Genomic DNA, 14,544 nt, shown 5'->3' on the forward strand with positions numbered 1-14,544 from the left:
TTATAAAAACTTTCTCCTCTATATAGACAAGCCAATACAGGATTCCATCAATACAAATACTTAGTGGATCATCTGTCTGAACTCCAACATCCCTGACCACTGCTTCCCACGAGTTATTAGTCATGTCCACTCCTATGGTGAGAATCTTTGCAACAAGATGATGTAGCTCGGTACCAATGTAATTAAGTATGAGCAGCTTGTACGAGCCACTGAAGGGATCATATCCAAAATGGAAACGAGCGAGTGGGGTACCGAAGCAAATCCGAGGGAGTGGGGGCTGAGTTGTTTCACCAGTGTACAAGTTGCACAGAGAAAGGCCACGAGATTGGAGCCAATAGCAAAATAGGCCATTAATAACTTGTGTGAAGATAATTGGTTTATCGTCTCCACGTTCATAACCAATCCGCTCAATGAAAGGAGGTTGACCTTTGCCTTCAGTCCTATCCTCAAGACAGAGTCTTGCTTGCAACAAACACCACCTCAAAGATGCAAAATACTCAGTGGGATTTCAATGCCCAAGTTGCGATCATGATGCAGTTTCATGAATTCAGGGCCACAGATGGTTGAGCACCAGGTCTGGGAGACACACTTGCATCAGAAGAGAAACTTCAATGGCAACTGTAACAGAACTTCAAGTACCATGGCTTCAGGTAATGCCTCCAGCGACAATTGAGCTCCAATAGGTGCCATCTTCTTTGCCATACCTTTCTCGCACTATTTCTGGGGATATTTGAGTGGGAAAAAAAAGGAAGAAATACCTCATCGGGACACAGAAGAGAGAAGCAGGAAAACTCTTGGTTCTTTTTAAATTTCGTGGGTAAATAAACAAAGATAATTTAGAGAGGGAAAAATAGAAAACAGAGAGAAAAAAAGAACAAGAAAAAAGGTGACATGCCGAGACCTGCCTTTATTAATTTGTTTTTTAGTGAAATCCTTCTTATTTTTCTCTTTTCGTTTTTGTTTCTTCTTAAAAGTTCTGTTTATCATTTTAACATATACGAGAATTAATTGAAGAAGTTGTAAAGAGGATGGATGGTAAGATTAACACACGATTCAGTAATAATATACTTTTATTACACAAAAGATTAAAATTAAAACACAAGTGATAGATGGCATTGTCTTGCTAGATTGAATTGTGTCTTTGTTACCTAAAACCTTGAAATGGAAGATTTTGCCAAATATTTGAGATCATAAGTCATAACGGACGTACAAGCCAATACTTCATATGCGAATCTGATTTTATTTTTTTTCGTTGTCTTCAAGAATTTATGACCAATATTACAGGAAAAATCATAAATTAACCAATAAGTAAATGTTGCCACTGAACAAGGCACTATGCTCTATTCTTTCTGAGAGTTTTTGAGTAATATTTGGCCTTACCTTCTTAGTTCTTACAGCCTACTTGATAATTCAGCTTTGTAAATGAAACAGCAAACACTTCACAAGATTTTCCCACGTCCTAGGTCATGTCATTCCCACAACTCAGAGCTTTTCATACTCTACAACTCAAAACTATTCCTGAAAAATAGAAAAAGAAAAAAAAGGAGAGGAAGATAAGGACAATAATTGAGACAGGCGCCAATGGTAGACATTAAGAAGCCTATCTTCAAAAGCATATGTTTTATCATACAAGTGAGGCTAGGGATGGGGAATGGGGAAGTACACTGGGTCAGGAGGTATGAAAAATCCGAAGGGCCGGTTATTCACAGCACCTCAATACAGTATCATCAGTCAGCTATTACTTGCATTACATTGTACACCTTTTTTAACAAACGATAATCATAAATGACTTTGCCGCCTTCTTGCAGAATCTGATCTCAATCTCTTCACAGGGTTTGCCCACCCAACTGAGCCGCTGCTACCACCACTGCCATTCAACTGTTGGGGAGTCTGCTGGTTTAACCTCCCCTCCTTCGGAGTTGGGATCGAGCCTGGACTTCTGATACTGCGGCTCACACCAGATGGCGAGACAGGACCACCAGAACTACTCCCCCCAGGCTTCAAACCCAACTTCTCTCTATCTTTTCTTTTCTTTTTGCAAATAACAAGCTCCCCTGGATGAGTGAATGGGCGCGAATCATCATGCTCCCGGCTGCTGCTACCACCAAATCTTTTTTCTCTTTGAGCCATATGACTACTCTTAGCAGCCTTGGTTTCTTCACCGGCGTGGAGTGCTCCACGTGTCTTTGGCTTCTGCAGCGGGCTAGAGTCAGGTTCCATTTCATTTATCAGTTTGTGTCTCTTGCTTTGACCTACAGGCATCTGCCTTGAAGATGCACCAGGTGTAGTAGATGCTGTGGGTCCGGCAAAGGAGATGGAATTCCTTGCTTCTCGAAAATCAGTCTCTGGAAATTCTATCTTCAAGATGTCAAAGAAAAGATCATGTACTTTCCTTGCTTCAGATCTCACCTGTGATCATAATAGAGTAGCAAAATTTCATAAATTACTGTAAAAGAACATGGGGGAAGCTGGGTATGAGCATGATGTGATTATCCCATAGACCAATCAATGCTGGTCGTCACTGGTTGACTCCAATTTGTTTATACATAATTCTTATTCACTGAATTACGTAAACATTAGGAAAACAGGTGTAGAAGTAAATTTTCTTAGACTGGCAGTTGTATGTTTTTTCTGCCAAGGTAGTGTCGGCCAATGATGAGGATGTAACAATAAAATGAATCAGTCCAGATCTTAAGTGTCATTGCATACCTCATGTGAGAAACCAAAGTACTGCACCGCCCGTTTTAACATGAGCTGCACATCAGAGACAAATTCGAGCACTCCACTGTACTCAGACTCATCAACATGCAGATCAATTGTGTGTAAGCCAAACGGACTATCCTCTGACCCACCCATGCAACCAGAACTGTCAATTCTTTTCCACAGACCATGTAGCAATGGAATTATTTGATGACCTCCCTTCTCTATTTTCTTTTGGAGCTTGATAATGACAGTCTTGCACTGCAAATAGCCAAACAGAAGGAAAAAGCATGCACAAGATCAGGGATATATCCACAGTACAAGAGAGGGAAAGATTGACACACACAGCCATGAGTATTGTATCTTTTTTATGCAAGCAGATACAAAATGATCATAGTTGTATTAACACTACTCTAAACCAGCATTGTGTTCAAGTATGTTAAGGTATCCAACCATAATTTCTGAGGGAAAAATTTATAGTCCTAGCCTAATCAAGCAATAGCCAAAGCTATAGCCTTGTGAAATATTCAGATAATAGGAAAACTGATCATAGATTGCAGGTATAAGCTTTTAAGTAGAAAGGTATATAATACAAGACAATCTTTAGATCAATCAATCAACTAGACCTGTATCCCAATCTAATCGCAGTCTGCTATATGAATCTTCTACACAAAACCGATTTTCCAAACTCCAGTAGAGATGCAATATCCAGAAATTAATTCGATAAAAAGCAGTTTAAACTTAAGTAACAGTGGAATTACTACTTTCTACGTGTTTACTTTTTACCTTTCTTTGAATGACCTCAGACATCTTAGTCCCTCCACTATATGTCCCGCTGGCATTCATGAGCTTATTATCCCAACTTTCCCTTGTGGGTTCAAAAGCATCATCGGGGGACAAGCGACTAACTTTTCCAGGTTTTCCTGAACCATGCATCTTCACCGAATTAGAAGATGATTTCCTCGAAGGTATGCTTCGCTTACTCTTAAAGGATGCATCACTTTGACTATTCTTTGGAGCACTAGGCTCTGCATGCGCTTTGTGTCCACGGTCATTTCTCATTTGAAGATCATGTCTATGATCCCCTTGAAATGGCATCTGAGATGAATCTCCACGCTGCACAGCTGGCTTCTCAATGAACATCTCTTCTGGCCTTTCTGCAGCATGCCTTGGTCGAACCCTCAAACTCCGCTTCCTTTTTATTTTGGGCTGCAACACCTGTTCTTCTTCACCTTCATCACGATCTTGGATCCAACTACCAGACTGCTGGAGATCCACATGTGAATCTCCAGATACTGCAATTTCTCCTTCCTCTAATTCATCTGCCTGAAATTTAAAGATGGAAATATGGAATTCATTAAGTGTTATCAGTAATGGATGTACACCTTTAAAGAAGAAAAAAGGGAACGAATTTTCCCACCATCCTTTTGGCCCGAGAACTGGGCCTGGCATCTAATGCTGACAGAGATCCAAACTTCTTGTGAGATGACACAGACGATGATACTACTTGTGTCGGCCTTTGGTTGTCTGATGATGATCCTGATGAACCCACTTGTTCAGGTACACGAGTCTTTATAGCACCTTGTGGACCTTGGTGGTATTCAAATCTATCAGCAAAACTTGGACCATCTTCTTCTGACTGGTCTTTGTTCACTGGTGTAACACCAACCGCACCACTAATATCATCATCTTCAAATTCCCCAATATCACCTTCTTCATGGGCTGAATACCCGTTCCTCTCCACAGAACTTGCTTCAGAGAACTCTCCAATGTCGTCATCCAATTCTGTGTAGATAGGAACATTTTTTTTGGGCCGCCCTCTTTTCTTCTCAGGTTCAGGAGCTAATCCGCTGGAGTCCACGCCACCACTACTAAATAAGACATTCTTTGAGGGCTTTTTTGCTAAAGTGGCAATGGCCGTATTGACTTCCTTACTGGTAGCACGAAGCCACTTCGGAACCTGATCATATCTTGTCATCTCCTCTTCCCAATCAAACTCTTCATCCATTTGATCAAATTGTTCTACCTCCTCTTCACTCCTAGCAATCATGCGATTTACCTCCTGAAGAGAGGGAACATCATGAAGTGTCTCCTGATACCTCTCCTCGTCATGTAATAAAGTCTCCAAAGTTAAACGCCGCTCTTCATGTGTAGTCCTTTGGTCAAAACGCCCAGCATTTATAACTTCATCAGCCATGTCAATCTTATACTGTTGAATATTATTCCGAATGAGACTCTCAATAGATCCCACATAGCGGTCCTTTCCTGCGAGGTCATCATCAGAATCAACTACGCCTCCACCACGGTATTCATCCTCTTTCTGATGACATGCAATTTTGTCTACAACTGCCTCCATGTATATGACTTTCACTTCTCTTTTCTGCCCTATACGATGGGCTCTAGCAACTGCCTGTTCCTCATTTTTGGGGTTTGGATCAGGATCATAGATGATGACAGTGTCAGCAGTCTGCAGATTTAATCCACGCCCAGCAGCACGAATGCTTAACAAGAAGATAAAGCAATCAGTACCTGGACTATTAAAATCCACAATAGCTGATTCACGGTCCTCTAAGCTCGTCGTCCCGTCAATTCTTCTATAGACGAGTCGTCGCCACTGCAAATACTCCTCCAAGATATCAAGCAGCTTTGTCATGGTACTAAAAAGCAGCACCCTGTGCCCTGTTCTTTGAAGTTTAATTAATATCCGATCAAGAACCCACAATTTCCCACATGATTTAACAATGAAGTCCTTTGTAACATTGAGATATGGATAGTTAAGCAAAGGATGGTTGCAAGCTTTTCGAAGCTCCATACATCTATTATTTAAAACTTTATATGTTTTCGGCGTGTAATTTGGATTTTTTTCAGCTCTTCGGCTCTCATCTTCAGGGTCAACTCTAAGTGTACCAGTAGACTTGATCCAATCATAAACAGCGCTCTGAAAACCTGACATTCGGCATCTTAAGACAACGGAGACCTGCAGCAGTTGAAGTAGTCATTAGAGAGGAGGTCCTACATCACAGTTTGGCAACTAAAGACAACCATGAAAGTTTACCTTGGGTGGAAGTGAACCTTCAACATCTTCAACACGACGCCTGAGCATGAAAGGCTCAAGAATTTGGTGAAGTCGATGGATAACAATGACCTTCTTCTCAGTCTCAAGCCAGTCATCTTCAGCATTGTGTGTTGGAACTTCTTTCTGAAAGGGCTTAGAGAACCAATCATGAAATGCTCTGCGATTATCAAATACTTCTGGAAGTAGTAGATTTAGAAGTGACCATAATTCCTTGAGATCATTCTGCATCAAACACATTGAAACAAATTCACTTATGTTAACTTCATAGGATATGTAAGAAAGAGTTCAAAGGAAAATAAGCACCCACACTTTACAAGTTCCAAAAAAAAAAAAAAAGGCACCCACTTGCAACCAGTGAACCATGTTTAAGAGCATATGGCAAAAAAAAACTCCAGCCAAAGACAAAAACTGCGAAGATCCACTTCTTATGTCTATGTAACTCTGCGTAAGCACTACTAAAACAGGGCACTTAAACACTCATGCAGGGGTCTTTCCTTTAGCTGTACTAAAGTCCCACTGTTGAATTGTGATTGTATGCAAATAACATATTGCTGGACCACAATTTTCCTTCCAAAGAGGTTCAGAAAGCTATCAAGACTGGAGATCCGGTTACAACGAATTAAAGTCCAATGGATCGGCAGGCAACTGAATTCAAAAGATATAACATTCAATATGTGCAAGTTTTAAGACAATAGAGCAATTGCTCTCTGGCTTGAATAGTTTGTTTGTAGCATCTAAAGGTAGGGCATAGGCAATAAACTTATGGCAATAATGCAGACCCAAAATATAAGCAGAAGAACATAGATCTGAACATCAGCAATGATAGACGCAATGCACCTGCAATGGTGTCCCTGTGAGAAGCAAGCGCCTTTGGCATCGATATCTGTCAAGATCACGAGCAAGAACTGATTCCCTGTCCTTCATACGTTGTGCTTCATCAATTATTATATACTTCCAATCAACTTTTGAAAGTTTAGCACGATCATACATGATGAACTCGTATGTAGTGACAAGAACATTAAATTTCATCGCACAAACTTCCTACAAGATGTGGAAAGCATATGGAACCTTCAATACCAAGTTCAACCACTTGAGCCAGTTAAATTTCATCAGCATGAACGTATCTTACCTGTGAAAATAACTTCGACCTTTGATCCTTCGAACCAACATAGAAAATGCAGGACGCAGATGGAAGCCAATTGAGAAACTCACTCTGGAAATATAGAATGAGTAAGTACAAAGCGAAACCAGAAAGACACACTAACAACGGCAATTGATTACGAACCTTCCAATTAACTAGAACTGCATTTGGCACAATTATAAGATGTGGTCCATAGTTTTGTTTGAATTCCATCAAGTGAGCAATTAATGCCATAACCTGTTGAGACACAGAAAAAGAAGCATATCACTAAAGCACAAGTTACAAATCATCTGGTAAAAAATGTAGTACCCTGAAGTTGGCGTAATAATATGTATTCCCTCTGTTTCAAATTTAGCATCCTGTTCAATAATGTTCAACATCTTTCACGCTTTTGACCCGCTTATAGTTATAACGATCCAATTCACAGAGTAAAGCAGGACACTAAATTGGATGAACGGGTAAAGATATTCACCTGCACAGTCTTCCCCAGACCCATCTCATCAGCCAATATACCATTTAGCTTATTATTATACAAAGAAAGCATCCACTGCAACCCAACCTGTAACATTTGAATACAAATTTTTTATCTCACATAAAAGCACAAAATGAGATACTGAAAATGAGAAAATGAGAGAGATCGAAGTCAATCATTTATGCATGTATTGAAGTTAGCAACTTACAAGCTGATAGTCTCGCAAAGTTCCAGCTCTTAACATGGAAGGCTGCCTTAAAACCCTTTCATTAACAGCATGGGCAAGATGGTAATACCTGGAGATAGTACAAAGAGTACAGAGTTGAGATAACCAAATGGCACCTAAACAATGACACTGCATAGAATGCTAAAGACAAGTGTAGTCAGTTAAGATGGGTGATAACTGTCCTAGATGTAAACAACCACAATGTCAATGAAAATATGAACGATGACCACAAAACTAATTTTCTTCCACATAAGTTAGGACTCCCCAACTACTATCCAAGATCAAACTGAACTCATGCAACAAATCATTGACTGCGGAGCGGAACTGGTCACATCCAGATATGTCCCCAAATGCCAAAATCTTAAAGAGAGATCCAAATTAAACGTGTATAAGGAAAGAAATGAGTACTTGTTAACTGATGAACTATCTCTGGGTGCATTCATTTCAGAGAAACGATTCCTTATCATGACTTCCTCCCGAGCACAGGCTGCTACAGATCTTACTTCTTCTTCAGAGAGGCCCTGTTGTCACGGACAAGTATATGAATATGCAAATAAAATACATTCACCAACTAGAGAAGGAACATCTATCAAACAAATCCGGTACAACAGGAGGTCCATTTGTTCAAATTAAGAGTGTGTATTTGAAAGACAAGGATTTTTGTCTCTCATATATATATATGCCACAAGTGGAAAAGACATGCAGTCGCTTCTGCATTGCCCTATGATTACCCGTAAAATTGCACCAACGACCTTTTCCCTAAATATAGCTGTTCAAAACTCATGCACAGCAACTTAAGATAGGCGATTGCACAAAGCAGGGGCAAGAGAAGTACCTGTGCACGTGCAGCAGCTGCAGCAACATTTGCAGCCTCCTCAACCTCCTGTTGATTTTTCGCCGCTGTAATTTTACCTCCCAATTTATTAAGATAATCTTCTGTCTGACTCAAAAATGACGAGAGAACATTATATCTCTCTGCAGCATCACCAGGAACGTTGGTCTGCTGCTCTAGTAACATCTCCCTGTATCTCTCAACATCATTATTCTTCAACGCCTCCATTCTTTCATTCCGATTATCATCCTTTTTCTTTGAGAACTCCCTCAACATTCTCTCATGGTACTTAGCTACTCCCCTGTTGCGTGCTGTTCGAGCATCACGTATTGCCCAATGAGCCTCAAGAAGCTTCTTACGCCATTGAAAAATAGATTTTAATTGTTTTTCTCTGATAGCTCTCTGGGAGGCCTGCAGTTGCCTAGCAAGGTCCTGACGCTGACGCTCACATAGCCTTACAAATTTTCGGTAATGCCTATCAGGCATTGCCATTATTTCCTGCTGCTGTTGGTCAATCTCATCCCTCACGCGTGCCTGTATATCAGCAAGTCGGAGTTTCTTTTCTTCAATTTGCAATCTTAGAACAAGATCTGGTCTAATCCTTTTCCTCTCTAAATTAATAGCCAGTATATCACCGATCTTCTTTATACCTTCCTCCCTTTTTCTCTTGTGAATTTCTGAGCCTTCCTCCATTAGAAGATCCTTGATTTCATAACCCAATGTTAAATTATTATTGTTGTTCATCATCATGGATGGTCCAAAAGCATCATGCTTACGAGTGAAGAAAGGAAAATCGAATAATGGTCCATGATACTTCCGAGCTGGACCTGTATCTTTTGGTTGAGGAGCACTAGACTGCACAGGTTTTTTTGCCTGAGTTGTTTCAGAACCAGTAACTTGTGATGCAACAGCTTTACCCCTATCTGGTGCAATATCACCTCTGGTAGGAGTACTCTCAATAGCACGGTCCGCATCCTGGTCAGATTTACTAGCATGTCCCATGATTGGCTGCTCCTCTTTTCCAGGAAGAACCACTGATGCAGTCGCCTTTGTCTCAGTTGTGCTACCTGGCACAGGTGCGGTTGAGGCAGCTGTACCCTCTTCTCCCATGACCTCCTCCTTTGAACCATTCAGTCCATCAGATGGTACTACAAGCTGAGGACTCTTCTCACTTGGTTCCGGGCGTCTTATGTTATCTTCTGAACCTTTTCCTGATGATTTCTCCTGATTTACTGTAACACTAGGAGGAAATGTTTGCTGCATCTGCACGTCCAAAGGTGGCGGAATAATAGCTTGGAGTAATTCACGTGGTAATGTCCCATCTCCTTTCTACAATCAAGACAAAGAAGATCAAGATATATTGATAATAATAGATTTAAGTATTTTGAACAAAGGAAAGCATAGTATGTAAATCTGAGGGGTACATTACGAACAAACCTTTAGACGTCTAAAAGCAAGTATTTGGGCTTTAAGAACATGCAGTTGCTGCTTACTGAACCCCAGATGCTTTTGTTGCAGCTGACGGCCGTTTCCACCTTGAGACATAAGGGAATTCCCCAAGTTCCCATCTGGAGAAGAAGTTGCAGAATGTGGTGAAGGTCGACTCAACTGCCTGGCATAGTGTGTCTGCAAGGTTTCTTGGGCAGTTGAGGCCGGCTTAGGCGGCAAGGTGTTATCCACACCCTGGTTCAGGTTTACAGATGACTGTGGGTAATGCATCGGAGGTAATCCACTGCTAGTCATAATTTGTTGTCTATGAGGCAAATTGTTCTCTCTGCCATGAACAGAAAACTGCTGCTGAGGAATATTATTTGGGTTATTGATTGAAGCTGCGCTATGAGACGCACTGAGAGGACCAGTTATAACAGCCTGCCTAGTTTTAGCAGAACTTGACCCCGACAAATCACTTGAAGAATGAGCACGGGGCGAACCGTCATTAGCAAATTGAGGTGATGAAACTTGCTGCTTTGGCATATGACCTGATGAAGATTGCACGGGCACATTGCTATCAGACGCTTTCTGCTGGGCCATCATTCTGGACTGCATGAGCGGAATTAGTTGTGCCATAATGTTAGCATTTGCAGGTAGTGACAGATCAACATTACGTTCAAGTGCCAGAGCCTGCATTGCTTGCAGCTGTGCAGCCATAGCAAGAGAGTTACTCGCCATGTTCCCCATGCTTTGCTGAGATGATGGCGCCTGCATGGGCTTCGTCGCTACCGTTTGGCCATGCAATGTTGGCTGGGAAGGAGGCTTTGGATCTGGTCTCTGATCGGTCATCAACTGCTGGCCCTGGTCCGATTGTTTCTCACCACGAGAGAAATGTTGCTCTGAGGATATCTTTGATGATGATGCTTGAGCCTGGTTCGATGCCTGCATTGCAACAAGTTCCTGCATTTTCATATTAGCAATTCTAGGATCTTGGTCCTTCGCAGAAGGGCCAAACATTCCCATTTTCATTTGCTGCTGATGTTGCATCCCAAGAGCAGACTTCTGTTGTTGCGCTGCCTGGTAAGCGTACTGCAGGTATGCCTGTTGGACAGGATTCAACATCTGTTGCTCAAAGCCCTGGCTCCTGTTCTGGCCATCCTCTCGAATGGTGGGAGAGCCATGTTGTTGGCCCAAATCAATATACCTCCTCGGTTGCTGAGGCAGCTGCATGGATCCAGAAGGTCCAACAAAATTACCCCCACCTAAAATTCCATGGGCATTGCCAGACTGGAAGGCCAGAATAGCTTCATTTCCTTCAGGCCTTCTAAGGAACTGTTGTTGTAATGACTGCAAAATAAATATCCAATAAGTGATACAGTCAGACTTATTTATAAAAGAAGGTTGAGTGATTCAAATAGGACCTAGATTCTTGTGATCTTATTCTTATTGAAGACAACAAGCCATTAAGATTTTTTTGAGTAAGGTAACATAATAAGCCACTAAGATTAAACCCACATCTGTTTGAAAATAGCATGCTGATTCAAGATAGCAGGTCTTGACAATTTATTTGAAAACAAACCAGGTAAATTATTATTTCTGAAAAAAATAAAGGAACAACCATCTCTCCAGATATCAGAAGTAGGAAGCAAACAAAGCAACAAAAGTACATAGAAAATATTATAGCTAGAAAGCATACAAGAAACTCGAGAGAAACTGTTATAACTGACAAAGTTGATCAATGCTGAAGTTTAAATACTTCCAGTCAAACGCACGAAGAATTTCTAGGGCATTTGCAGCATCCTATGCACATAATGGACAAAAATCTTTTAGAGGGCGTTTGGATTGGCTTATTTTAAGTGCTTATTGGCTTTTAAGCTCTTTTCTAGTGCTTGTGGTGTTTGGCAAAGATAAAAACTGCTTAAAAGCACTTACTTTTAGGCAAGAAAAGTACAAAAATAAGCCAAAAGCCAAAAGTTGGGTATTCCCAACTTATGGCTTTTAGCTTATAAGCTACTTTTAAAAAGCCAATCCAAACACCCTCTTAGTTAGCAACTTATTTCGTCCTGTTGTGTTGTGTAATTCGTCTGCTTCAGTTCACTTTTTAATAAATTTGTTTCTTGCTAAGGATAATCAACTAAAATTTTAGACATGAGCACAATTACGACTCCTTAGAGTCATCATTTGTCTGGTTAAGCAACATCTAATTTCGTCCTGTGCTGTAATTCGTCTTCTTCAGTTCACCTTTTAATAAATTTGTTTCCTGTTAAGGATAATTAACTAAATTTTAGACATGAGGACAATTACAACTTCTTAGAGCCATCATTTGTTTGGCTAAGCAACATCCAATTTCGTCCTGTGCTGTAATTCGTCTTCTAATGCATTTGCTACCAATTAAGGATAATCAACTCAGAAATCAACTAAAATTTAGACATGAGGACAATTACAACTCCTTAGAGTCATCATTTGTTAGGCTAAGCAACTCCTAATTTCGTCCTGTCCTGTAATTCGTCTTCTTCAGTTCACTTTAAGGTAAATTTGTTTCCTGTTAAGGATAATCAACTCAGAAATTTCAGACATGAGGACAATTACAGCTCCTTAGAGTCATCTTTGTTTGGTTAAGCAACCTCTCATTTCGTCCTGTCCTGTAATTCGTCTTCTTCAGTTCACTTTAAGGTAAATTTGTTTCCTGTTAAGGATAATCAACTCAGAAATTTCAGACATCAGGACAATTACAACTCCTTAGAGTCATCATTTGTTTGGTTAAGCAACATCTAATTTCGTCCTGTCCTGTAATTCATCTTCTTCAGTTCAATTTTATAGAAATTTGTTTCCTGTTAAGGATAATCAACTCAGAAATCAGATACAATTTCAGACATGAGGACAATTACAACTCTTTAGAGTCATCATTAAGGTAACATATGTGGACAAAATGTGTCATATGTATGGACGCAATAGAAGATTGCATTCCATAATCTGAGCAATGACAGTTAATCTGGTAGGAGTTGAGAACATCATGCAGTTAAGAATCACATGCATGTCCAACACTGTTGGAAAAAAAAAAAAACTTTTGAAATCAAGGCTAACATATTAAAGACCTGGCAAAGGCAAGCACTTAAAATAAGGAAGAAAAGGTGGGAACTATCTTTTATTTATCAAGAAAAGAAACGTAGGAATCGTAACATGCTAGACAACATTCACTTGGTGGAACTAAACACTTCTACTTGCATTTGAAGGTTAATAGTTTCCCATTAAAGGGCAGACTAAGATACACAGAGCTGATTCCCTGAAAGTGAAAATGGATAACTATAAACATCAACATGTGCTAATACATTTTTCAGCACAAAAAATTGCTCTTCCATGTATATATATATATAGTTTTCAAAATCCTCAAACTTTCAAAGCTTAAGTAGCTCTGAAGCTAGCACCTCAATACCATTTGAACAAGAAAAAGAAAGTCTTTCACATAACAAGCAAATTCATGTTCACTTAAAACATAATTCAACAAAACCCACTTCCAAAAAGAAAACTTGATGCCACTTACAAAAAAATTAATGTCACTTCCAAAACCCACTTCCAAAATAGATTAACAAAGATCAATTCCACTTCAAAAACATAAAATGCCACTTGAAACACACCCTACCACCTAAAATGGTAATTGAACAAGAAAAAGAATGTCTTTCACATAGCAAGCAAAATTCATGTCAATTCAAACCAAGTGTTGAACCACATCACCACTCACATAATTCAACAAACCCCACTTCAAAAAAATAAAACTTGATGTCATTTCCAAAACCCACTTCCCAAATAGATTAACAAAGATCAAACCCGCTTCAAAAAAAACAAAATGCCACTTGAAACACCCCCTTCCCAAAAAAAAAAAAACTTGATGTCATTTCCAAAACCCACTTCCAAAATATATTAACAAAAAACAATCCCACTTGAAAAAACAACCTTCCCCCCCAAAAAAAGTAAAATTTGTTAAATTTAGTAAACCCTAACCTGGCGTTGTTGGTGATCCAAGCCCATAGAAGAAGATGAAGAAGGAGAAGCTGAGGCTGAGGCCGCCGTACTCCGCCCATGTCCTCCGCCGCCGGCCACACCACCTTGCTGACCTGATTGCATGCAGCAGATTCACTAAATTCACTAAATTCTATTTTCTCCTAAAACCCACCTGAAATTTTCTTGCTTACCAAGGGGAAAACAAAAACTTAATTTTTCTGTCAGAAGCCCATCATCAAGAAAATGAGTAAAGAAAGAAACATTAATTTGAGTGGAAACCCTTGTAGTTTCCTAAAACCCAAGATCCCCAAGGTTCAAATCAACCCACCCACCCCCCTTACCTCACCACCTATCTGTCCCACACAACTGTACTTTATATATCGATAAATTTGGCTCCTTTTTTTTTTTTTCTATTTTCTTGATTTTAAAAATAAAAAAGGAAGCGAGAAATTTGCAACAAGTAATGGGTGAGTGGATTTATGGCGCGAATCAGGGTGGGCCAATGATTAAGATCGGGAAAGTTGCCGGCAAAGTTGCCGGAATCTCTCTCTCTCTCTCTTAGATATATGCTGTGTTTGGGTGTGTGTGTGAATTATCACGCAATTTGCATTTTCACTCTTTAGCCCTAACACACCTCTTATATTGCCTTTTGTTTAATTTTCCTTTT

The 14,544-nt window shown here is 40.0% G+C and overlaps 1 protein-coding gene across 1 annotated transcript; it reads right to left on the reverse strand.

Moving 5' to 3' along the window:
• Positions 1 to 1,585: 1,585 nt before the first annotated feature.
• On the reverse strand, positions 1,586 to 14,501 carry LOC132645563 (ATP-dependent helicase BRM). Its single transcript, XM_060362599.1, has 14 exons — positions 13,878 to 14,501; positions 9,885 to 11,225; positions 8,451 to 9,776; positions 8,024 to 8,136; positions 7,598 to 7,685; positions 7,390 to 7,476; positions 7,062 to 7,154; positions 6,906 to 6,989; positions 6,614 to 6,817; positions 5,756 to 5,998; positions 4,121 to 5,677; positions 3,487 to 4,026; positions 2,710 to 2,961; positions 1,586 to 2,409 (listed from the first exon to the last, which is right to left on the reverse strand). Exons 1-14 carry the CDS (start codon positions 13,998 to 14,000, stop codon positions 1,780 to 1,782), a joined length of 6,681 nt encoding a protein of 2,226 aa, XP_060218582.1. The 5' UTR covers positions 14,001 to 14,501; the 3' UTR covers positions 1,586 to 1,779.
• Positions 14,502 to 14,544: the final 43 nt, after the last annotated feature.

This window comes from Lycium barbarum, chromosome 6 (assembly GCF_019175385.1).
Source record: "Lycium barbarum isolate Lr01 chromosome 6, ASM1917538v2, whole genome shotgun sequence".
Lineage (NCBI taxonomy): Eukaryota > Viridiplantae > Streptophyta > Magnoliopsida > Solanales > Solanaceae > Lycium > Lycium barbarum.

What these genes read in the sequence shown, in the direction of transcription:
- LOC132645563 (XM_060362599.1), bottom strand. Translation starts at nt 14,000, where the DNA reads ATGCAATCAGGTCAGCAAGGTGGTGTGGCCGGCGGCGGAGGACATGGG. An exon ending in CAGCTGCTGCACGTGCACAG is followed by an intron (nt 8,137 to 8,450) that starts GTACTTCTCTTG and finishes CCGTGACAACAG; the next exon opens with GGCCTCTCTGAAGAAGAAGT. An exon ending in AAGGTTCACTTCCACCCAAG is followed by an intron (nt 5,678 to 5,755) that starts GTAAACTTTCAT and finishes CAACTGCTGCAG; the next exon opens with GTCTCCGTTGTCTTAAGATG.